The following is a 25,680-nucleotide window of genomic DNA, read 5'->3' on the forward strand; positions in this document are numbered from 1 at the left end:
GTCCTTCCGAAGCTGCGGTACTCGGTCCGCTGCAGAAGCGGTGTCAGGCGGCTCCAAGTGCCGCACCCCAGGGCGGAGTGGCGCGTGGTGGACAGATGGTCGCTCGGTTCTCCGGTACTGAGGGGTCGGCCCTCCCCGCGCCGCATTTGGTACGCGCCAGCGGGAGGCCAGGCCCATCCCGGGCTGTACAATAGGGTTGGGCCGCCGCCGGGACTGGGCCGGCATCGGTCTGAGAGCCAGAACACGACCGGAACGACAGACCCTGGGCAGCCGGCGACTGCGAGCTTCGCAGGCCACCAGCCTCGACTTCCACGGAGCGCCGCGGCTTCCGAGTCGTTGCCCGCAGGGCGGGCAGGGCGTGATGCGCCGTGGGACCCCTGTGCTGGCCTCGGGCCGCCGCCGCCGCCGCCGCTGAGACCCCAAGGACCCCCTCCCCCGCCGTGACGCCGCAGCCATGGAGCGCGGCCCGCGCGCAGAGCCGGAGCCAGGCGCGCCCCCAGGTACGCGGGAGCTACGCAGAGGCGCGTTGGGAAGAAGATCGAGGGGCTGCGGGGAGGCTGAGGATGAGGCTGGCAGCTAGGCAGGGGCCGGGGACCACCCCCTCCCTCGCGCCGCGCCCTCTAACCACTTGGAAGTTTAAAAATAAAGGCTGTGGTGGCGACGGCGGCTCTGGGCCACCGACGCATCTTCTGACAGCGGCCCCCTCCCCCACCCCCGGCGCCGGGACGCACTTGGCAGCGGGATCCGCTGGGACCCGGCTCAGGAACGGTTGGGATGACCCTTCCTCCCCGGCCCGAGTCACTTCGGCTTTCCCACGTCTTCCCCCTTCCCGATCTACCCGGGCCCTGAAGATTTCTCTTCCACTGATTTGGGCTTCTGTGCCGCACCCCATCGCCGTGGACACGTGTGACCCTGGCCTTAATGTATGTGTGGAGGGTCCAAATTCTCAAGTCCTGCATGCCGAAGCTAAGGCTCTCATACTCTCGCGCCCAAGCCCAGGCCCAGGTCCAGGCCCAGACTTCGCCCCCACCCCATCCGTCCAGCTGCCGCGCAAAGGGCCTGTTGCTGCTGCGGCCGGGCGGGAGGGAGGGAGAAGAGGGGGAGGTCTCTAGCGGCGGCTGCCAAGTAACCCGCCGGATAAAGGCGAGGGGGAGGGGGAGGCGGCATTGTTTGGGGCGAGGGCGGGAGCTGGGGAGTGGGCCGCTTCCCCTGCAGCCCGGCTGCTCGGGAGCCCACCCAGACCGATTTGGGCGAGAAAGGACAAAAGTAAATCTGGTTGTACTGCCCGCCCGCCTTTTCAGCTTCTCCGGGACGGAGGCGCACTGCAGAATGAGGTGAAGGCTCAAGGCCGGTGCTTGCAGGCTTGCAGGGCCTGCCACATTATTCCCCAGCCTGAGGCTTTGAATACCTACTTCTTCTCTCAATGCACCCCCCCCCCCCACACACACACACGATCTCCAGGCCCCAGATCTCTAAAGCTCCCCTTCCCACCCCTCACCCCACCAACCGCCAGTCCCCAGGACTTCTGCAAATCCCATTCGATCTGGGAGCAGCTGATGAGGGGGTGGGGACAGGTTTCTGGTTGGGCCTTATGTTGGAGGGAGGGCTTTTCTCTTTCTTCCTGGAAGAGGAGGAAAGAAAGAGCATGATGATGAGGACCCAACTTCTGTTCCCACTGACTCAGGAGAGAGGTGGCTCCATCCCCACACCCTTATGGAATCCCAAACCTAATCTTGTCACCTCCCTGCCCATTGAGGTGTGGGCCCAGGATGAAACAGTGTCTGTGGGTGTGGAGAGAGTCCAGGATAAGGTGGGGCTGCTTGGCTGTGGGTGGGCCCCCTCCCCATACCAACATGGGTTCTTGGAGGGGACCAGGTGGGTATGGGATATAGAAGGACTCAGAGGAGAGGCTGTCACCAGACCTGGGAGGTCAGGAGGTTTGTAGATTCTGTTGAAAACAAGGATGTCTGTGTTGGCTCTGCTGGTCCTAAGAGGGAACACTCAGAGATACCCAGTTTGGTCATCCATCAGCTTCTGGCCCTCTGCACCTGAAGGTTCCTGGCACTGGTGTATGCATGGGGCCCTGAATAGAGTAGTGATCAGTAGAGGTCTTGAGCAGTGGCTAGTTTATAATTAGGGCATTGGGTTGGAGAGATGTGATGCTTGCCTATATTGGGAGGCTGAGTTGATGCTGGGGACTACATACAAAGTTTAGGATTGGGAAGAGTCTCCAATCACAGGGGTGTAGATGGAGTTACATTTAAAACCTGGGGTAGGATGGTGGCTAGTTCATACACAGACAGAAGTAGAAAGTAACAGGAGTCCCTGTATGAGGCAGGGGCTCCATGGGAATGAATGTCATACCCACAGCCTGTGCCTTTGGGAGCTTGACACCTGAGCCTCTGAGTATACAGGACATGACTCCTGTCCCCTTTGTGTTCCCTTTTTGTGTACTTATATATTGAGCACTCACAGGAGGCAGCAAGGGGAAGGAGAAAATGAGGCTCCTACTTTTGACTCAGAAGATCTGGGTGGGAAATCCCAGTTGGGCCTTTATTGGCTACTGAACTGAAGCAAGTGATTACTTCCTGGAGCCATAGATTCCACCCCAGAAAAATGGGGGTAGTATCAATCTTGTGAGGTTAATGCAAGGGCTGGAGAAGGGGTGAATTTGAAGGAACCTGGCACACAGGCACCAGACACCTGCAATAAAGTGTTATTACCATTATTGTGGTTAGGCTCATTGGAACTGATGCCAGCAAGGAGGCATGAGTTTGGGGGTGGACAGGGGCGGGGAATTGAAAGCAGTTTGTGTAGGAGTGCAGACTCTGGAATCAAACAGTTTAAGTTCCACTTTACAACACTACTATGTGACCTCCAGTAAGTCACTTTACCTGTCTTAAATTTTCCTTTTTGTAAAATGAAGGTAACGGTAAGAAATTTTCTCTCAAAGACATTAAGATTGCTGAGTGAGATGAACACATGAAATTATTTTTTTTAAGAAAAAAAAATTTTTTTTTTGTATCAGGAACTGAACTCAGGACCTTATGTTTGCCAGGCAGATGCTTATGCCTCTAAGCTACATCCCTGGCCCCAAAATTTTTACTTTATTAGTACATAATTACATTCATTGTGAAGAGTTGGTACATGTACATGACACATCTTAATTTTTACTTCCACTTCCCCAACTCTGCCTCCCCCAACACATAAAGTTTTTAGCCTAAACCAGGCATGATGGTTCATGCCTGTAATCCTACACTGAGAGACCCTGAGGCAGAAGGAACACAAGTTCAGTCCCACCTGGGCAACCTAGCAAGACCCTGTGTCATAATAAAAATAAGTAAATAAAAGGGTCTGGGACTGTACAGCTCAGTGGTAGAGTGCCCCTGGATTTAATCTCCCCAGTACCCAAAAAAACCAACCAAATGAACACCTCAGCATAGGCCTTGGCCTATTGAGTATTCGTGCTCAATAAATGCTAGTGCTTTGGTTTATATTGATAATATTTCTCATTCCTTCAGATGCCTAAGGACATGTGATGAATTAGAACTTCAGTTGACAAGTAAGCTAGGACAGTGGGGAGAGGAGGAAAAAAAAGGGCCAGGAAAGCAGAGTTCTAGACAAACATGAGCCTGGGTCGATGTGGGGACTAGAGAGGCCCCTGTACCTGACACGGAACAGTGGAAGTGGGAGAGAAGATCCAAGAGATGGGTGCCACAGTTGTCCTGCACACTATACTGGCGCCCTGCCGGTGCCATCACTGTGCCAGCAGTGCTAAGCGTAGGAGACTGAGTCAGACAGTCCTCTCTGGGAACACCTGGCTCCAGCTCTGTGGGAAAAGCAGATTTGCTCACTGCAGGGACCTTTGCCCAAGGGAAGTTAGGTGCAGTGGTGATCTGGTGACTGTGGGCTCTGCCTGTGGAAGTCTTTACAGAGGAGGAGGCGTTTGAGGCAGACCTGAAAAGTTGAGTAGAAGTCGGTTGATACTGGTACAATGGACCACAGCTATACATAATACCTCCTGCTGATAGCTCCTCCCACCCTTTGGGCTGGCCCTAAGGTGCAGTCTATGTATGCAAATGAGGAAGGAGTAATAGGCCAGTTTAGCCCTCTTCCCTACCCAGGATGGACACCTGCTGTTAGTGGGGCAAGGATGAGGGAAGAGGCAAAAGACTGAAAGCAGAGATCAACCTATAGAGAGGTGGCTCTTGAGGGCTTATGGCAGGTCTCAGGTCTGACCAAGCCTGGAAGTGAGGCCACAAACAGCTGGAAACCATGTCCTTGGGTCCCCTCAAGACCAGAAAGGGAGCCAAGAAGCCAAGCTCAGATAATGCAGCTTTGTTGGCTGGTGGTAGCTCTGCCTGGCACCCAGGGCACAGTCTCTAGTGTTTCCTTCCATCATCTTTCAGCTACAGCTCTGCCCTGAGGGGAGCAGAGAAGCTGCAAGGAGAGAGGGTGCATAGTATTGCTGCCCCCCACTAGCCATCCTCACTGGTTGTAAGAGATCTGAACCAGGCATAGAGTCCCTGGTGAAGCAGTTTATCTCCATTTATGGTCTCCTACTCTTATTGTTAAGGGACTTCACTGTGCCAGGCACAGTACTCCGCATATCATGTGCATTGTGTCATTTCTTTCTCTTAACAGTCCCAAGAGTAGGGACTGGTATTATGCCCATTTTACAGATGTAACCCAGAGAGCTGAAGTTACTTACCTTATGTGACATAGCTAAGAACAGACAGAAGTAGGATTTGAAATCAAGTGTAACTTTAAAGTATGTGCACCAGATCTCTAAGCTGAATTATGGCCAAGCTAGCCACTGACAGGGTCTGGCCTGTTTCCTTCCATAGTTAGTCACCTGTAGGCAATTTTTTTTTTTTTTTTTTTTTTTTTTTTTTTTTTTTTTGAGACAGGGTCTTGCTATATGATAGTTCAGGCTGGCCTTGAACTCACTAGGCAGCCCACGTTGGCCTTGAGCTTAAAGCGATCACCCTGCTTCGGCCTTCCAATGGATGCTGGGAGGATAAGCTTATCGTGCTTAATAAATGCAAAGCTTGTGCCACCATGCCCGCCACTTTTGGGCATTGGGAATGCACTGATCTTTTCTTCAGTAGGCGGTAAGTCCACCAGAGCTTTGGGTTCCCTGTGAATCCTACCAGGTTTGTGGAGTCTGAGCAAATTAGATAAGGAGCTCCTGTACCCATAGTGAGGACAGTCTAGAGAGCCTCTGCCTTCAGAAACTAGGCTTCTGCCTGCACTGTCCTGCTGGGGTGGAGGGCGGGACATGGTGGAACCCAGGCTGTAGGATGGGGTCATTTCCTGCTGCCTAAAATAACAGGAAGTGGGTGCTCCTGATTGGAGGCTGGGAACAATGGCTGTCAGCTGGGCCAGAGGGCTCCTTCAGATCTGCAGTTCTCAGTAGGGCTCCAGGCTTTATCATCCACAGAAGTCACAGCCTAGCTCTAGTGTCCTGCCGCCCAACTGCTGAGCCAGGCTGCACCCTTCTGAAGCTGCTTACCTCTACCATTACTACCAGGCTGGTAGGAATGCTGACCCTAAGAGTTGTCCTGTCCCAGCCTCACTGTCAGGCATCCCCCAAACTTTGTCCTTCCTACCACCACCATTGTCACATCTCAGAGCTCTCTAGAAGAAGGGGAAACTAGGAGACTTGCCCCTTGGGGTAGCTCACTGAGAGTTCAGATGCAGGATCTAAACCCCACCTTCTATTCACCAGCTGTGTAGTTTAAGCAGGTATCTTAATCTCTGAATCTGTAAACTAAGGTAATACTATTTACTTCATAGGCTTGTGGCAAAGGTTGAATGAACTAAAGTGTCTAATTGGGGCTGACACAAGCTTTAGTTTTTTTGTTGTGTTTTTGTTTATTTTGTTTTGTACTGGAAGTTGAACTCAGGACCTCATGCTTGCCAGGTGGGTGCTGTGCCACTGAGCTACATCCTCCACCCTAACACAAGCTTTAGCTGTTGCTGTTATTAATTGGATGGTCTCAGGCTCCATATAATGGGGTGCACTAAAGGAGCACCTGTGGAGTACACTGGATCTCTGTGCGCTTGTGTGACTTGCCTGTACCTATGCATGTGTGTGTCTTTGTGGAGTTCTGGATTCTAAGAAGTCTGTCACCTATGGCAGGGTCTTGAGACACAAAAGAATGTGTAGGCCCTGTCTGCCCTGTCTCTCCATCTCTTACTGTATGTACTTGTGTGTCTCTCTATATGTCTTACCCCTGGGTTTGCCCTTCTGCCTTCATTTATGTGCTCTAATACTGTCACTTTGGAAGCCTGTCTCTTCTCAGGGCCTCTGCTTCCCCATGCTCTGTTCCTGGGGTGCCCTCTGTACCCTGTGCCCCAGTACCCCAGCTCTCACCTGGGCACTCCCTTGATCTTTCCTAGAGGTGGGTGGCTCCCTACACCCCCAGTGCAGACTCCTCACTTCCGGCCTCCTTCTGATGGCCAGCCTGAGCTGAGCCTGGCTTCCCTGCATTCCTGGGCTCTGAGCTCAGTGCCTGCCTGCCCCACCTGCACCCTTTTCTTTTGTGAGGGAAACCTCCCTAGGGGAATCACCAAATCACTTCCATCACTTCCTTAGTTAGGGAACCTGTAGGAGCCTCCGGGCTGGGTGATGTGACCGCCTACTAGAAGCAGAATGACATAAGGATCTTGTCATCAGACAATACTGGATTTAATCCTACCGCTGACACTGACATGAACAATCCATTTAACAATCCTTTAAATTTTTTCACTTGTGAAGTGAGGCCATTGGTGGTATTTTCTCTTTAAGGTTGTCATACAGACTAAATGAGGTAAGGGAAAGTGTCAGGTCTATCATAGGACTTAGTTTGTTTCCCTTTCTAGTCTTAGGAGTGGCAGGGAACATACAGAGCTCTGATAGGATCACCACATTTAGGTTTTATTTTTGTTTATTATTAGTTTTTGCTTTTTTGAGACAAAGTCTCACTGTGTAGTTCAGGCTGACTTCAAACTTACAGCAGTGCTCCTGCTGCAGCCTCCCAAGTGCCAAGATTACAAGTGTGCATTGCCATGTTTGACAACATTTAGGTTTTAGATTCTACATCGTGTTGTCTCTCTGGACTTTGCAGCCCTTTGGAGGTCTTAACTTCTTTTCATTCACGCATACACCCATTGATCCATGCATCTGTACAAATATTCATTAAATAGCCACAGGGCTCCTATTTGATGCCAGGCAAGTCCTGTGTGAGGCTCTGGAGCTCAAAAGGGCCTAGGAGAGAATCTCTTCTTTGGATGAGCTGTGACAGCGTTAATGGGGTCAGGGGGTGGCACTGAAAAGCCAGACTGAGTTATCAAAATGCAATGAGAGGACTCTTTGGCAAGAGTCATTGGGGCTTGAGGGGGGAGGAACAGGAGGAAAGGACTGCCAGCTTCAGAGGGTGGAGTAGGGGTTTGGCACCAGAGTCTGAAGATGTATGACAGCCCCTCTGAGGGACATGGCCTCATCTTTAAGCAGCTCCCCAGGGCAGCCCCCTCTTGGGGAATCTAAGGAAGACAGAACTTTTTGACCCTACAATGTAACCAGCTCCTGCACCTTTGCCCTACCAATGCTTTTTGTGCCAAGAAAGAAATACAAACTATCTGTCTCTTATCCAGTTCTTAGCAAACACTTCTGGTAGATATCAACGTAGCAAAATAAAACTGGCAGTGGCTAAAGCCTCACAATCTGACACAGACCAAAAAGAAGATAAAATTAAGTAACCCAAGGATCATACTTGATAATTGAAAATGGGTATGATCAGAAAATTATCAATTGTACCATGTAGATAATTAACCCAGGAATTATCTTGGCTTTATACAATTTGTATTTCTTCAGAGTTGGCATAATTCTGCCTTTTTTTTTTGGTACCAGAAATCGAATTTAGGACCTTATACTTACCAGGCAAGAGCTGTACCGCTGAGCTGTATCCCTGGCATCATTCTGAAGAAATGTTTGTATTCAATGTTGGTAGTCTGCCAGGTCACAAGAGGAGTTCTAAATGTGCTGTTTGCCTCTTGAGAAGTTGTTCTAGTTCAGTGCTGAAGTAAACACTCAATATTTTTTTTTTTAACTTCTACCTGAGTGCCTTAGTCCAGGAAGCTGCCTAAACTCTATTGAGATGGAGTTGTTTTATTTCCCTTTGAGTGCTTATTCCTTTGCAATAAATTGACACATGGATCTCTAAAAATTCCCTTCATGTGAACCTCCTCTAGGCTAGGGTAGCCTCCCTGCACTCTCCTTTCATTCAGTGCATCTTTTGGCTGTCTCCATGACTTGGACCCTGCAGTGGCTGCTGGGATGCAGTGGTGAGCAGAGCAGACAAGCTCTTACAGTGCCGCCTCAGTCTAGGAGGAGGCTGACAATAAGGGAAAGACCACAGGAGGGTGACATGACAGTGACAGAATTTCAGACAAAAGCACATGAAGCCATAACCGTATGTAGTGAAAGACTTGATCTGCTCATGGAGGCCAGGAAAGGCCTCCTTGAGGAAAGATAGCTCAACTAAGATATGGAGGGTAAAAAGCAGTTAACCAAAAAAAGACTTACATAAAGACCCTGTGACAGGAAGCAGCTTGCATGGTTATCAGAATTTTTAAAAGTTTGGAAACCAAGAGGGGACCTGAGTTGGAGAAAAATTTAAGATGTATGGTAGAGTGGGGCAACTATGCCAGACTACCCCAGACTTCCAGCATTTGCCCTTCTCCTGAGAAGCCACAAGAGGTTTCAAGTGAAGAGAAATACTCTGATGAGATCTAAGTTTAGGAGATGACTGGCTTCACAGTGGACAGCAAAATTGGTTGTGGGAGAGCAGGACTTTGCAGTCGTCCAGGTAAGAGGCATGGTGATGCTGTCTCCCAGGGTGGAGCTCATTCATTTTTTCATTCCTCAACTATTTATGGAATACCTATGTGCTAGGCTCCAGTAGCCCTAGAAATAAAACAACTAGCAAAATAGACAAAACGTGGTATTCCTTCCTAGAGATTACAGTCTGGTCTTGGGACAGAACATTAAAGCGCATTTAATGAACCAGGCCCAGAACCCTTGTAGTTCCAGCAATTCAAGAGACTGAAGCCTGAAGATTGCTTGAGCTCAGGAGTTCAGGACCAACCTGGGCCACTCGATGACATCTTGTTTCTAATCTCTAGACAAACAAGTGGGCATAATGCCTATGGAGAAAAATAGTGGAAAAGAGAAAAAACAACATTGGGATTTGAGTGTGGTATCCTATGCATGTAATCCCAGCATTCTGTGAGGCTGAGACAGGAGAATTGCAAGTTTGAGCCCAGCTTAAATGACTTAATAAGACCCTGTCTTAAAATTTTTGTTACAAAGGCTTGGATATAGCTTGGGAAGAAGGCCCTGCATACAACTGAATATATATTTTATTGGAAAGAAGAAGACTTCCATTGTAGTTTATAGTTTTAAATAAGGCATCAGGGGAATTTCTTTGTGAAGTGCTGTTGGAGTGAAGATATAAGATAAAGAGGGAGTAAGACAGCAGAATCTAGAGGCAGAGACTTCCCAGCAAAGAAGATCTCAAGTCCCAAGCCCGAAGACAGGAGGGCAGTGGTCAGAGGTGAGGGGAGGACAGAGCCCTAGAGCAAGAGGGAGGGTCTTACTGAGCCTTAGGTTTTTTACCTCTCCACAAGATGGAGAATCTTCAGAGGATTTGTCAGAGGGCCAACATGATCTGACTTATTTCTAGACAAAATCAGTGTGGCTGTTGTGTTAAGAAAAGACTAAAGGAAGCCAGGTGTGGTGGCACATGCCTTAGCAGTTGGGAAGCTGGGGCAGGAGAATGGCTGGGGGTTTGAGGTCAACCTGGACTACACAGTGAGTTTAAGGCCAGCCTGAACTACATAATGAAACCTTGTCTCAAAAAGACAAAAAAAAAAAAAAAAAAAAAAAAAAAAAAAAAAAAAGGAAAGAAAAGACTAAAGGGGAACAAAGAATGTGGATCAGAGGTCTCTGGTAATGAAGGGCAGCAGCTGGATCGAGGTGACAGAAGTGGAGACAGTGAAAGTGATTGTATTTGGGATATATTTTAAGGTAGAGCTGAGAGGTTGTACATGGGGAGGGACTTAAGGTGAGAGAAGAGCCTAAAATGACTCCATAGGCCTCAGCAGCTAGAAGAATGGAGCTGCTATAAATCGAACTGGGGAGAAGAAGGTTTCAGGGGAAGATGAAGAGCCTGGTTTGGGACTTGTAAGTTTGGGGCATCTGTGAGACATCTGGGGTGTCAAGAAGGGAGCTGCATGAGTGAAACTGGTCCTTCAGGGAGGGGTCTGGGTTGCAGACACAAATTCCATTGTCATCAGCAGAGGGACAGTATTTAAAACCCTGAGTCTGGATGAGATCACCAGAGGAGCGTGGAGACAAGTGAGTGGAGAGTTCCTCAGTTGAGCCCTGGGGCAGGCACCCAGTGCATTTTGGGAGATTAGGAAGTTAGGGAGGGGTCAGCAGAGAGGACAAGTCACAGCCAGCAAGGCAGAAGGAAAACCAAGAGAATCATCTACAAAACCGAGTGAGGAAAGTGATTCAAGGAGCACCAAAAGGTCAGCTGTCTCAAACACCAGAAAACTGGCTGCCGAACTGGGTATGGTGGAACGTAACCTGTCATCCCAGCACTCTGAGAAGCTGAGGCAGAAGGATCACAACTTCAAGCCCAGGCTGAGCAACTCAATAACTTGGCGAGACTCTGTCTCAAAATAAAAAGTCAGAACATAGCATTGAGGTGCATTTGGACTGGGGATTTAGTGCCTACCTGGCAAGCACAAGGTCATGAGTTCTATCCCAGGTACCAAAAAAAAAAGATGTGTTATGTAAACCAGGCGTGGTGGTACACGCCTATGATCCCAGCACCCCAGAGGCTGAAGCAGGAGGATTTCTGTGAGTTTGAAGCCAGCCTGGGCTACAAAGCGAGTTCAGGTGCAGCCTGAACTGCATGGCAAGACCCTGTCTCAAAAGAAAAGAAAAAAAAAAAGATGTATTATGTATAGATACCAGCTCCTCACAATGAATATAATCATTGTATACTACAAATGAAAGTAAAATAGGGGCTGGGAGTTTAGCTCAGCGGCATAAGCACCTGCCTTGCAAGCAGGCGGTTGTGAGTTCGATCCCCAGTACCGATAAAAATGAAAAAGACAAAAAAAAAAAAAAAAAAAAAAGAAAGAAAGTAAAATATACAAAGGGGCTGGAGAACCTGGTGTAATCATGCAAGCCTCTAACTATACAGACAAGGCATAGCATTCAGGAGACTGAGGCAGGAGGACCCTCACAAATTCAAGGTGAGATCAGTCTGAGCTACATAGTGAGTTCAAGGGCAGCCTGAACTACATAGTGAGAACCTGTCTCAGAAAGGTATAAAGGGTGCCCCTTTATACTCAGGACACCTCCCGTCGCAGGAGCTATTCCTGTTCCGAAACTCCCAACTATGTGTGCCTTATTCCTTTGAGCCCTTGTGCACCCCTTTGGGTGTGCCCTATCTCTCTCTCAATAAATCCTTCCCAGTCTTAACTCCAAAAAAAGGCCAGGTGGAGGATGTAGCTCAGGGCAAAGACCCTGAGTTCAATTCCCAGTACTGGAAAAAGGAAAGGAAGTGAAGGGCAGGGGAAGGCAGGAGAGGGAGAAAGGGGAGGTGTGGCAAGGGTGTAGGTGAAGGGAAGGAAGGAAAGAAAAGAAGAGAAATTAGATGAAGCAGCATGGAGCTCACTGGTGACACTGAGGAGAACAAGGCTGTTGAGCAGTGTGGTGAAGGCTTGACCCAGGGGCTCTTTGGCAAAGATGAGGAGAAATGCACAGCTTCCCTGGGCAGGTGCTGCTGAATGTCGGGGCCCACAATGACAGACTCGCCTGCCATCTGCACCCACAGTGCGGTGAGGAAACTGAGGCCCAAACACACAGAGGCCATGGTTCCTTACAGAACCAGGACCCCAGCTCAGGCCTGACTCAGAAGCCCTGACCTGTTCCACTGCACTACATCTGATGCCCAGTGCAGTCCCCGCTCCTCCTAACCTCCCTTCACCCGGCTAGGCAAGATGCACTTGGGAATGTAGCACCTTACATGGTGTGATTTGCCTAGATGTACACAAAACACCTCCAACCTTGCAACACCTGCAGCACACACTGCTCCTTGGAGAAGGGTAACGCCTATGCCTCACCCTTAGCCTTAATGCTCAGTGCTTATACACCCAGGCTTCAACCCCAGACAGTCCTGGGTTCAAATCCTGACTTGCCACGCTGTACTGGTTTGATGACCGGGCGGGCCTTGCTTGCCTTATCTGTACAATAGGAAAGAGTGCCTGCCTTTCAGGGTTGTTGGGAGGTGCAGGGTGCATCTCTCAGTGAGTAGTAAGCACTCACTAAGTAATGGCTGCTAGTTTTGTTACTCATTGGAATTAGTTAAGGAGTTGGCAGCTGGCTGGCAAACAGATGGGCAGTGACCAGATAGCCATCACTAGCTGGTGTTGGGAGCGCTGGGGGCCTGTCACTGGCCTAGGCAGTGTTGGAGGGAGTCACTGGAGAAATAAGGCCTCAACTGGGTCCCCTGCTTGGAGGCCAAGAGGCTTAAGGGGAAGGAATGAAAGGAAATAGTGTGAGTCATGGGTGGTGGTGTTACCTGGCACATCCTTCTTCTTACCGCCTTAAACAGACACAGGAGGGTGTCACACGTGGGCTGGCTCTGCTGATGATGCTGTGTCCAACTCTGGGCCCTTCACTTACAGCTGAGTGACTTCACGTTGCCTCATCTCTTTGCTTGCCTTATCTGTGTAAGTTTGAGTTTGTGTTTGTGTTTTGTGGAACTGGGGATAGATCATTCCAGAGGGGTTGTGCCACAACAATCCCAGTACTTTTTACTTTTATATTTTGGGAGTGTTTCTTTTTCTTTTTTCTTTCTTTCTTTTTTTTTTTTTTTTTAATCGGTACCAGGGATTGAACTCATGACAGCCTGCTTGCAAGGCAGGTGCTTATGCCGCTGAGCTAAATCCCCAGCCCCTTGGGAGTGCTTCTTTAGGACTTGTACTTGCCCTACCTCTCTCAGTGCTGAGGTTACAGGTGTGCACCACTATCCTCAGCTTGAAAGTGATGTTTATCGCATCTCTTTCAAAGACATTGTCAGTGAGGATTAGCTAGAATGTGTGAGACACTTTGAACTTAGGAAGCACTCAATAAATATACAAATGCTAATGGGCATTATAACTAACACTCACCATGATAGTGTAAGGTAGGTAATACCCGCACTTTGTAGGAGAGCAGCTGTGGTAAAGAGAGGATCTGTCACTAGCCCAAGGTCACACAAGTAGTGAGCAAGCCAGAATACATACTCACATAGTCTGGTTTCAGAACCCATTAGATTGTTGGGGATTTAGCTCAGTGGTTTAAGTGCCTGCCTAGCAAGTGCAAGGTAGTGAGTTCAATCCCCAGTACCATAAAACAAAACCAAACAAACAAAAAACACATTAGATTAATGAAATAACTAACCATTAAATTCCCTGATCCTCTGGCCAGGGTTTAGGTCGGTGGCATAAGCACCTGCCTGGCAAGTGCAAGGTTGTGAGTTAAATCCCTGGTACCCCCTTACACACACACACACACACACACACACACACACACACACACACACACGCAAAATCCCTGATCCCTGGAGAGGACACCTCGAGTCCTAAAAATGACTCTTTGGGGTTGAACCCTCTCTGAATATACATTGTCACCCACAAAGATGTGGAGTTTGCCTCACCCTGAGGACCTCGAATGGAGAAGGCCCCAGAAAGAATATAAACTGCTTTCTATAAATGCCACCTTTCCCTGAGCCCCCAGTCAATGACTGTGACCTCCATGAGTCCCCTTTAGTGCCAGAGTATAGCAGCAGATGGCACCAGGGCTCAACATGCCAAGGATCTTGGGGAGATCATAAGATTCACGGGGAGAGAGTGGAGTGTCATCTACGGGCATGTGAATTACGCTACGTACTTTATTCATGACATTCAATGATAGATATGAAAGCTGGGCGCAGAGAGTTTGGTTACCTGTGGGGAAGCAGGTTCTGCCTTCCTGTCCTAGGGTGGTGAAATCAGAATTGGGCCCCTGGTTGACTGATTCTGAAGCCTAATAATCCACTGCCTCACTGCATATACATGTGTAAAAAATATATATTTGCCAAATCCTGTGCCTTCCCTACTTGGCACTTTAGTGTCTTTCACTGGGTGTGACTGAAAACATATGGTGAATGTTTAATTAAATTTTTTTTTGTCTTTTTCCTTTTTATTGGTACCAGGGATCGAACTCACGACTGCCTGCTTGCGAGGCAGGCGCTTATGCCGCTGAGCTAAATCCCCAGCCCCAATTAAATTCTTTTTTAAAAATGTATTACTGTAAGGACATATTGCCAAAACAAAACAGTAACACAAAACAAGGTGTGGTGGGGGTGTGCTGGGGATGTAGCTCAGTGCAAAGGTCCTGGGTTCAATATCAGGACCACAAAATGAAAAACGAGTATTTTAAAAAAGAAAGGTTGAGTGGGGAATAATGATTAGGAAGTATATGTAGACACAGAGGGCAACCCACTCCCTTGAGGATTTTAGCAACACTGCCATCAGTCTGGTGCCCATGCTTATATTGTACCTTTTCTCTTGATCAGCCCTGTGTGCTTCACCCTGCATGAACCTGCCCTCAGGTTGGACATAGTGACCCAGAGATAGAGTAAAAAGGAGGGAGGGCCCACGTGAAACCAGTCACTGCCATTGGGTGCACTGGCAAGTGATACAGATATTTGTCACTTTTCCCAACACTCCCCGCTCCCTCTAGCCCTTTGCTCGTGCGCTTCTCTGCCAGACCCCTCTCTCCTTTGCTTTGCCAACAACTCATCCTTCAGATCACAGCTTGGTTGGCACTTTTTCAGGAAACCCCAAAGGTAGGTTAACCATCTCTGCTATGCTGCTCAAAACATAGTAATTACTTTATTGCAATTTTATAGCTGTCCATCTGTATGTCCTATTAGAAGATGAGTTCCACAGAGGCAGGGGGCTTGGCTGTTTCCTTCCTGTCATATTCAGAGTGGAACACACTGGGCCTGGCATGTGGAAAGAACACCTGTGAGTGAGTGAGCACATCTGCTGGACAAGGGAGATAGCTATGTGCTGAGCTGACGGCATAGATCCACAGTCTGACACTATGTCCTCTTTTGTGTTGGTCTTTCAGCTGTGATCACAAGGATCCCCTCAGAGCCAAGACCTTCTCCAGAAGGTGACCCTTTCCCACCACCACCACCGATGTCATCCTTGGTCCCTGATACTCCTCCGGATACCCCTCCTGCCATGAAGAATGCCACTAGTCCTAAGCAGCTTCCACTGGAACCAGAGAGCTCCCGAGGGCAGATTGATCATAGGCTGGTCCCCCCACAGGAAGAATCTCTTTCATCAGAAGGGAAGAGCCCACCAGCCACAGGCCCACAGGATGCTAGACCTCCGCAGAGAAGCAGTGAACCATCCCCAACGGCAGTGCCAGCCGCCAGCAGCCCTCCCACCAAGCAAGGTACAGGTGATATCCTGCCGTGGGCCCAGATCTCTTGGCTCAGGTCTCAGCCCTGGGTGGTACCCCTTGAAGGAGCCCCCTTTGCCCTGTAGGATCTGGGGACAGAAATGAGACAGGACCTAGGAGGAGAGTCCCAAGGCTGCTGACTTCTTGGACAGAACTTTTGACCTGTCTGTTCTTGTTTCCTTTACTAAGATGTAAAGAAGGCAGGAGAGAGACACAAGCTGGCAAAGGAGCGGCGAGAAGAGCGGGCCAAGTACCTGGGTGAGTGAAAGCATCTTCTGCGTCATCATCGTCCTCGTCAGCATCCTATGAGTAATGCTGACATTACTGGAAAACTTCGTATTTACTGTGCTACAAGCAGCATAGGCGTTATATCTTGTAACCTTCCCAGCCCATTTTGGGGAGGAAACAAGCTCAGACAAATGAAATCATTCATGGAAACCACACAACTAGTAGAGTAGCTGAGAGATTCTGATCCAGATTCCCCATTTCATTCCAAATCTCCTTAGCCACAGTAGGCCCCCCAGTTGGATGGGAATCTCACACTATTTGGGAGTAGGAGTTCATGCTGTAATCCCAGCACTCTGGAAGATTTAAGCTTTTTTTTTTTTTTTTTTTAACTTTTTCTTTTTTTACCGGTACCAGGGTTTGAACTCATGACTGTGCGCTTGCAAGGCAGGCACTTATGCCACTGAGTTAAATCCCAGCCCCTGGAAGATTTAGATCAGAGGACTACAAGTTGGAGTGCAGCCTGGGCAACTCAGTGACTGTTTTAAAATAAAAAAATAAAGGGCTGAGGATGTTGCTTAGTTGGAAGACCCTGTATTCAATACTGAGTACCATGAAAAACAAAAGAAAAGAACTAATTTTTCCTTTACCCCTGAGTGTAGGAGAGAAATATGTCTCCCTGAAGCCTATTTGAGGAAGCTCCTGTGTATGAAGAGGGTTTGGGAGTGGAGGTCCTGCCTAGGCAGGCAGGAGAGAGATCACCTGGGTTAGGATGGCAGGAAGGACACCCGGAGAAGGGTTCCCTCACAAACCTTTCTCCCCACAGCGGCCAAGAAGGCAGTGTGGCTGGAGAAGGAGGAGAAGGCCAAGGCTCTTCGTGAGAAGCAGCTTCAGGAGCGCCGGCGGCGGCTAGAGGAACAGCGCCTTAAAGCTGAGCAACGCAGAGCTGCCTTGGAGGAGCGTCAGCGACAGAAGCTGGAGAAAAACAAGGTGTGTTCATGCCCTGGTTCCACCTGGGTCTGCACGGATCTGCACACACCATTCCCACATATCTGAATCTGGCAAAGTATGTGCACACATTGCTGTTCCTCCCCTCACACAGTCTATATCTGTGTGGTCCCGTCTATATTCACATCTTCAGCTGTGTCCTTTGTTACGGTGTCTGGGCATCTTTGCAACTGCAGACTCATGTGTTCCCATACTTGCAATGTATGTTCCCGATACTGTGCCCGAGGGGCAATATAATACAGCTGTGTATCAGTGATAGGCCTGGATTCATCACAGGAGGAGAGCCTGGCTCAAGTGCTGGCGAGGCCATGAAGGAAATGGGTTGGCCTTGTCTGGTGGCCTCAGGCTAAAGGAAAACAGTCTTAAGGTCAGGACTCTGAGTCCCAGTGCCACGGGGAACATGGCTTTTACCTAGGAGCTCCAGGAAAAGAGAGTCCCACCCCATCCCCAGAAAAGCAACTCACACACCCAGGAAATGACTCAAGAATAGTGAAAAGCTCTCAGAGGAGTAGAGAGGGATTTATTGAACACAGTTCCTAACCCCAGCAAGGATTCAGTGACCTTGGTTACCTGCCCTGATCCAGGAGGTAAAGGATAGGGGAAGTATTGTCACAGGAAGGACAGAGCCTCTCTGCTATGTATGACAGATAATCCTGACAGATCTTTCTCTTTTCCCCACCTGGTCCCAGGAACGCTATGAAGCAGCCATTCAGCGGTCAGTGAAGAAGACGTGGGCTGAAATCCGGCAGCAGCGCTGGTCCTGGGCAGGGGCCCTTCATCACAGTTCTCCAGGAAATAAGACCAGTGAGTGGGCTGGAAGGGTTTGAGGGTGGGTGGCCAAGGCTGGGCCTGGCAAGAGGAGAGGGGAGCAACTTCTGTAGAAGGAGCTAGCAGCTCCCTGCGGCAGACATGTCTTGTTTTGTGTGACGTGTATCTTCTGGAATGGGCTGTAAACCAAATTGTCCCTTTCCAAGGATCTCCGCTATCAAATCAGAGATGGAGTCTTCCATTTGGTTTGTTTCAAACCTCTATCATTTTAGAAGTAGTTTTTTTTTTTTTTTTCCTGCCAATATATTAGTTGATGATACATGAAAGAGGACTTTAATGCCCTGCAGCCACTGGATATTTAAAGAAAACTGTCACCCTCTGTCTTGGAAGGTAGATGTTTGTCTCTGAGTTCTTTTCATGTAGGCTCACCATGGATTTGGTCTGAGTCATTACTGGCATGTATGTACCACTGTGTTTGGATATCTTTATGCAGTGGGAAGGTTCTGTAATTCTGTGTATATCCTGGTGTATGTGCTTAATGGATCTGTGTTGTGTAGCTTATTGTAATTATAATGGTATGTTTGTGGCCTTGTGTGTCAGTGAGGGCTCCTGCGTCAAACTTGGGTTCCAGCCCTGGCCTTGGTGGTAATGACCTTTAACTTTTCAACCTCTCACTTTTTTGCATCTGTGAAGTGGGGATAACAATACTACTTGCCTCCAAGGTTGTAGGTAGATGTTTGGAGGATCAAGTGAGGTAACATGTGTATGGTGCCCAGCTCAGTGCCTGGCACATGGTAAGCATCACCATATGTTAGCTGTTATAAATATCATGGTTAGGTTGCTTTGATGTGTTTGTGCCTTGTGTGCATCTGGGTCTGACACATTACCAGCTATTTGTGTTTCTCTGTGCATGTCTGCACACACGTGTGCATGCATAAGTTTTACCACTCTATATGCCTGTGTCTGCATGTCTTTGTCTTCATATGTCTGGATGAATACGTGGATTTGTGCAAGTGACCGTGACTGTGGTTCTTCTGTTTAGAACATCTTTGCATTGTCCCAGTACGTGGGTATTGTATCCATATCACCTTGGCTGGGCAGTATCAGCAAGTGCCAGTGCTGGACGGTCATGGGGAGGGGTTGGAGCACACAGCCCTAGGGAATGGCTTCCTTTGGTCTGGCCAGGAAGGCTATAGTTTTCTAGTTTCACAACATCTCCCTCTGCTCCTTCCCCATCGGCTCCCCCAACCCAGGTTGTCTCTGATTTCCCATCTCCCCTCTTCCCTCTCCCATAGCCAAATATGCCTCCTCCCCATCCTAGCCTGCCCATTCCTCCCTCTCCCAGCCTACCCTTGGAGCATCCTGCATGGAAGGCCTCAGTGCCCCCCCTGGCTCCCTGTCTGGCCCGGCCCTAATGCCGTGTCTTTTCCCCTCCAGGTGGGAGCAGGTGCTCCGTGTCGGCAGTAAACCTGCCCAAACACGTGGACTCTATAATCAACAAGCGGCTCTCAAAGTCCTCTGCCACACTGTGGAACTCCCCCAGTAGAAGTAAGAGAAGGCCCAGCCTTCCCCATCCAGAGCCCCCATCCAGCCTCCTCTCAAGCTTAGCAAGGACACCTGTTCCCAGAGCCCTTTACACACAGCAGGTCCCTGTTCCCACTCTGTCCCACGTGGGTCTCTCTGACCTTTGGGGGAGCCGGCATTTGGGTCTGGATCCTGAGGACAGAGTTGTGCCCTGCAGGAGAGGAGAACAGAGACAAAGGACAATGGCTAAGAGCACAGAAAGCCTGGCAGGGGCCTCCAGAGCAACTTGGGAGTAGCGGCTGCGGGGTGAGAATGGGCAGGCAGTCTCATCTCCAACACAGCCAGCTGGCCAGAGCCAATCTTTAACAGGTGGCTTTGCCCCCATGTCAGACTGGCTGGGGCTGGGGATTTAGCTCAGCAGCATAAGCGCCTGCCTTGTAAGCAGGCAGTCGTGAGTTCGATCCCTGGTACCGATAAAAAAAGAAAACGACAAAAAAAAAAAAAAAAAAAAAAAAACCATATCAGACTGGCCTGGGTACTCTGCTGGGGGTGCTATCCTGGCTCCACCCTAGAGGGCCATGCAGTTCTCCCCTCTCTATCAGAGTCCCAGCCATGGCCTTGGCTGGTTCCAGAGTTGCAGCCAACCAGAGTGGCACAGCCCCTTCATTCCCACCATGCCCTGGTGCTTACATATGAAGGAGCCATGGTAGGAGTTATTTATGTTTCTCTAGCTTTTATTTGGTTGGTGTTGCCTAGCAACCAAATCAGCTGCTGCACCAACCCACCTGACTGAGGCTTAAAAATAACCCAGCAGCTGAAGGGACAGAGCAGGGTGGTTTAGGACAGCCAGGCCCTGAGCAGCCTCTCCCTGGCAGAGGACTCCAAAAGCTGGATTAGAGGATTGTAAAGACCCCCACTGTCCCACATCCATAAGAGCATGACTGCCCCAGGCCAGTGCTGTGAGAACAGGAAAAGCAGGGCCCCAAAGCGGGACACGAGGGCAGTTCAGTGTCCCACCAGTGCTCTGTGGCTCCTTCCTATGCTCACAGTGCCCAGCCCTTTCACCTGGGGAGATTGGTAGGCGGGGACCCTGAAGCATGAGGAATATTGCCCTGACAAGTGTTTTGTTGCCTGGGTCTGCAGTGGAGGTCCAGCTCTCAGAGAGGACAAGCGTGGTCCCCGCGTGATTGGGGGGGACAGTCCTCCTGGGTGAGAATCCTTGCGCTTGGCATGGGGACAGCACCTGGTCTCCCCCTATGCCTCTGCCCAGGCTGACCAGCTTCACTCGGTGTTCCTCCCCCAGATCGCAGCCTGCAGCTGAGTGCCTGGGAGAGCAGCATTGTAGATCGCCTGATGACACCCACCCTCTCCTTCCTGGCTCGGAGTCGCAGCGCGGTCACTCTGCCCCGCAACGGCCGGGACCAGGGTAGGGCCGGCGGCTCTGGGAGACGCCCAGTGAGGGGCCGGGCAGGGATCAGCCTCCCGCCCCGGCCACGCCTCGACCGCCCTCATCCCTCCGCAGCCGTGCCCGTGTGCCCGCGCTCGGCCTCTGCCAGCCCCCTGACGACGTGCAGCGCCCCCAGAAGCGGGCACCGCTGCACCCCCGCTGCCGGGGAGCGGCGCAAGCCCAGCGCTGGGGGCAGCCCCGCCCACGTCCGCCACCGGCCAGAGGCCTCAACGGTGAGTGGCCGCACAGGTCGGGACAGGCAGCCGGCTCCCAAAACGCTTGGTGCCACCGACCTCTCCTCTTCCTCCCTCTCAGGTGCAGAAAAAGGAGAAAAAGGACAAGGAACGGGAAAACGAGAAGGAAAAGAGTGCCCTAGCCAGGGAGCGCAGCCTCAAGAAGCGGCAATCGCTGCCTGCCCGCCCACGCCTTTCAGCCGGCCCCGCCTCCGAGCTCAGGTGAGCAGGGGCTGAGCTCGGGCGGGGGCGGGGCACCTCACCTGGCATTTCATTGGCTGCACGCCTATAATCCCAACACTTGGGAGGTGGAGGCAGGCAGCTTACTAAGAGTTGGAGTCCAGCCTAAGCTATATAGTAAGTACAAGGCCAACCTGTAGTACAGTGTGTTTCAGATAAAACAAAACAACCACCTAAACAAACAAATGTACTGTACTTGCTGGGCGCTCAAGAAAAAAATTCCTTGGGCTTGGTGGATCCTACTCATAATCCCAACACTCTGACGCAGGAGGATCACAAGCAAACCCAACCAGAACAACTGAGCAATTTAGGTAGACTTTCTTATTAAAGAAGAGCCGGGCATGGTGGCACACGCCTATAATCCCAGTACTTGGGAGGCTGCGACAGGAGGAGCCTTGTGAGTTTGAGACCAGCCTAGGCAACAAAGTGAACTCAAGGAAGGCCAGCCTCAACTACATAGCGAGTCCTTGTCTCAAAAGACAAGACAAAAAACCTTAAAGAAAAGCCAGGCATGGTTGGGCATGCTGTTATCACAGAACTCAAGAGGCTGAGGCAAGAGGATCTCTGTGAGTTCAAGGCCAGCCTGTACTACATAGTAAAACCCTGTCTCAAAATAAAATAATAGGCAGGCAGTCGTGAGTTTGATCCCTGGTACCGATAAAAAATAAAAATTTAAAATAAAATAGTAACAATAAAGAAGAGCCAGGAGGACATAGCTCAGTGTGAAGATCCTGGGTTCATTCCTCAATACAACCCCCCCACCCTTGGACAGAGGGACAGAGACAGAGACAGAGAGAGAAAGAGGTTCCTGGAGGGTAAATTCTTCATGTCTTGCTCTCCTATCTTTCTTTCTCTTCCTCCCTCCACCTGTTTTCCTTTTTCTCTGGTGTTTAACTAAAGTGCACTAACACTTAAAACAATGCCTGATGCCTCATAAGCGTGCAGTACATACTTGCTGAATGAATAGCAGACCTACCACCTTGTGTTCTAGGTGCCGAGGACACTGGTGAACTAAGCCATACCCAGTTTCTGCTCTTATTAAGTGTATAGGCTACCTGGGAGATAGATGGTCATCTCATAAATTAATATGAAATTACAACTCTGGGTTTTTTGGTTTTCTTTTTTTCTTTTTTCCAGTACCGGGGATCAAACTCACAACTGCCTGCTTGCAAGGCAGGTGCTTGTGCTGCTGCTAAATCCCCAGCCCCTTTTGGTTTGTTTTTTTGCGGAAGGATTTCACTGTGTAGCCCAGAATGACCTTGAACTCACTAGGTAGCTTAAGTTTGCCTTGACTTTGCAATCCTCCTGTCTCAGCCTCCTAAATACTGGGATTATAGGCATGAGCCATCATACCAAGCACAAAGAGGAAATGTTAAACTTTTGTTTGCCTAGATGGGGGGTGTGCTTAGCCCAAGGGAGGGGACACTTCCCTGGGGAAGTAACAAGCTCAGTGGGAGTGGCTATGTGCATGGTTCAGTGCTCTGGCCTGCAGTTCTAACCCTTCCTGTCTTTCTCAGCCCCAAATCCAAGGCCCGGCCATCCTCTCCTTCCCTGTCCTGGCACAGGCCTACCTCCCCCTGCCCCAGCCCAGTGCCAGGTCACACTCTGCCTCCAAAACCACCGTCACCTCGAGGCACCACTGCATCACCCAAGGGACGGGTTCGGAGGAAGGAGGAGGCCAAGGAGAGCCCCAGCGCTACAGTACCTGAGGACAAGAACCAGAGCAAGGGGAGGCCCAGTGAGGAGAAGGAGCCAGCAGCCCCAGCCTCACCAGCACCCTCGCCCACACCCTCACCCAGCCCAGCACAGCCCACTACAGAAATCCCTGCAGGTGCGCATGCTCAGCAGCCCGGTAGGGCAGAGAAGCCAGTTTTGCCTGGGCGGGGGAGGTGATCAGGAGAAAGGGCCACCAAAGATGCCTGGGGACTGATGCCCTGCCTATGGCAGGCCCAAGTTTTGGAACACAAGCCAGCCTAAGTGATAGCCACAGTGGAGCGGGCAGGTCCTGCTTAGGTCCAGGAAGCACGGGGTAGGCAGGACTCCTGTACCAGTGTGTGCTGACATGTGGTCCTGGATCCTTCTCCAGATACTGCTATCCTGACCTCACCCCCAGCCCCTGCTCCCCCGGTGACCCCTAGCAAACCCATGGCGGGCACCACAGACCGAGAAGAGGCTACCAGGCTCCTAGCTGAGAAGCGGCGCCAGGCCCGGGAGCAGCGGGAGCGCGAGGAACAGGAGCGGAGGCTGCAGGCAGAAAGGGACAAGTGAGTGTGCCCTCGGTAACCGAGAGACCCTTTATGGGACTGGAGAAGAGGCTCAGACCAAGCTACAGTTCCCTGTGTCCCCCAGGCGAATGCGGGAGGAGCAGCTGGCGCGAGAGGCAGAGGCTCGTGCAGAGCGGGAGGCCGAGGCTCGGAGGCGGGAAGAGCAAGAGGCCCGAGAGAAAGCGCAAGCAGAACAGGAGGAGCAGGAGCGGCTGCAGAAACAGGTGCCTGGCGGGCCGGGTGCCGGCTGGGCACTGGGCCTCTGGCCCCAAGGTGGGCTTGGCCAGGTGCCTGGAGCTCACAGCTATCTCCGGCAGAAAGAGGAAGCTGAAGCTCGATCTCGAGAAGAAGCAGAGCGGCAGCGTCTGGAGCGGGAAAAGCACTTCCAGAAGGAGGAGCAGGAGCGGCAGGAACGCAGAAAGGTGGGGGGAGGGGACTGGTGGGCGGGACTAACCTTTCCTAGGGCTGCAGGCCCTCTGCTCATGCCACCTAAGTGGACTCAGGTGGGCCCAGGCTTGCTTGTGCAGAGGGTAGAACCAGAAATGAGAGGCTCTGGCTCCTGGCTTGGGAAGGGGTGGCTGAACCTCCCGGCTGGTCAGGTTGTCCGGGCTGGGGGTGATTGGGATTAACTGATATGAGGCCTCCATGCAGCGTCTGGAGGAGATCATGAAGAGGACTCGGAAGTCAGAAGTTGCTGAAACCAAGGTGAGGGTTCTCCAGTGGGAGCAGGTTCAGGGTGAGGCCAGGAGGCTGCGGAAGGACATCTAGAGCCAGGGAAGGAGGCTGTGGGCTGAGAGGGGGAAGCGTTCAGAACCATAGTTAGGGGATTCAGATAGCCCTTGTAGCTGACTGTTCTTCCTCTTCAAAGCAGAAGCAGGACAGAAAGGAGGCAGAAGCCAACAATTCCAGCCCAGGTAAAGGCCCTGTTCCTTCCGCCTCCATCACCTCCACCAACCAGCCTCTAGCCTCACATGCTCAGTAGCCCCTGGATAATGGCCGTTCCTTCCGTATGACAGACCCCGTGAGAGCTGCGGAGACTCTGCCTTCAGAACTGCAGAAGGAGGCTTCGGAGAAGGGGGAGCCCAAGCCTGCCTCCCAGGAGCCTCAGTGGAGGTGCCAGCCCCCTACCCCAGGAACCTCAGGCTGGAACTGTAGGGAGGCCTAGGTTTCACTGAGGTGAGGCACTGACTGAGCTCCTGTATTCACAGCCTGCCAAGCAAGGAGCTGCCTGGCACACTAGTGAATGGCCTGCAGCCTCTCCCAGCACATCAGGAGAACGGCTTCTCCCCCAAGGGACCCTCTGAGGACAAGAGTCTGGGCCGAGCCCCAGAGGCACTCCTGCCCTTTGCAGAGGCAGAAGCCTTCCTTAAGAAAGCTGTGGTGCAGCCCCCACAGGTCACAGGTAGGGACCCCTGAGTCCTGGACCAGCTTCAGCCATCCCAGCTGCCTTCCCTGCCCTCCAGGTCTACCACATGGCCTCTCCTTGCTCCACCCCAAGGCCCCTGAGATCTGGGCTTGGGGGAGGCTTCATTGTGACTGTTTCTCCTCCTCTTCCCCTAGAAGTCCTTTAAGGGTGGCCTTGGATCCAGGCATGGCTATGAGGGCTCCTTTGCACCATCTATCAGGATGTCCAGAGGAGAAAGAGACAGAACAAAGACAGAAGTGGCATGGTGGGCCCCTGGGGGTGCGTCCTCTTTGTTGATTTTAATCTGCACCTTATAGACTGATGTCTCTTTGGCTGGAGCCAGACCTTGCCCCTCAGTGCATTCATGTGCTCACACGCACAGACACCCCCTCTCCCCCCACACACACATACACTCACAGCCTCTCTGGCCCCGCCTTGGGGAAGGGCCATCTGTAGTATTTGCCTTCGTTTGGTGGGGTACAGTGGATGTGAATACTGTAAATAGCTTGTGCTCAGAAGTCTGTGTGGAAGGGGTGGGTACAGGAGGCAGACCCTCCTCTTGAGGCTTCCTGGGTAGATCTTCCTCTCTATTTAACTGTAACTGAGGGGGAACCCAGGTCTGGGGATGGGGGGAACCTTGGGCCACAGGATACTGGTTGCTTCAGGGGTACCCATGCCCCCTGCCCTCGCCTGGAATCAGTGTTATTGCATCTGATCAAACTTCTCCAGAAATAAAGCGAGAATAATTCTGCCAATCCTGTCTGACCTTGTTGCTGCTAGTGAAGAGTGGAAACAAGTAGCCTCCTGAGTTCTAAGACAAACTTAAGGAGCCTAACACCCAGGGATCTCTACCTCCAGCAGGGGTACCAGTCCTAAATTTCTTGCCCTGTGGTCTTCCAGTTTAGTCATGAATTCATTCACTAATTCATTCAACAAATGCTACCTTCACTCTGTGCCAGACGTGAGGCTATGTACTAGAGGTGTAGGAGGAGGAAAAGGCATAG

The 25,680-nt window shown here is 50.9% G+C and overlaps 1 protein-coding gene across 7 annotated transcripts; it reads left to right on the forward strand.

The window, feature by feature from the left end:
- Map7d1 (MAP7 domain containing 1) lies at positions 1 to 25,431 on the forward strand. Of its 7 annotated transcripts, none has more exons than XM_013153968.3 (18): positions 5 to 500; positions 15,224 to 15,556; positions 15,752 to 15,820; positions 16,614 to 16,777; positions 17,485 to 17,599; positions 19,001 to 19,111; positions 20,391 to 20,513; positions 20,610 to 20,767; positions 20,850 to 20,989; positions 22,525 to 22,838; positions 23,094 to 23,271; positions 23,357 to 23,495; positions 23,589 to 23,693; positions 23,923 to 23,976; positions 24,140 to 24,185; positions 24,288 to 24,384; positions 24,480 to 24,673; positions 24,832 to 25,431. In XM_013153968.3, exons 1-18 carry the CDS (start codon positions 455 to 457, stop codon positions 24,840 to 24,842), a joined length of 2,397 nt encoding a protein of 798 aa, XP_013009422.1. In that variant the 5' UTR covers positions 5 to 454; the 3' UTR covers positions 24,843 to 25,431. The 7 variants fall into 7 exon arrangements, with proteins under 7 accessions (XP_013009420.1, XP_013009421.1, XP_013009425.1 ...); XM_013153969.3 differs by having other exon boundaries at positions 7 to 500; positions 24,143 to 24,185; XM_013153966.3 differs by having other exon boundaries at positions 1 to 500; positions 20,391 to 20,767.
- The last annotated feature ends 249 nt before the right edge of the window (positions 25,432 to 25,680 follow it).

Source organism: Cavia porcellus, unplaced genomic scaffold (assembly GCF_034190915.1).
Source record: "Cavia porcellus strain 051 isolate PalLab524CR breed Dunkin Hartley unplaced genomic scaffold, mCavPor4.1 scaffold_25, whole genome shotgun sequence".
Lineage (NCBI taxonomy): Eukaryota > Metazoa > Chordata > Mammalia > Rodentia > Caviidae > Cavia > Cavia porcellus.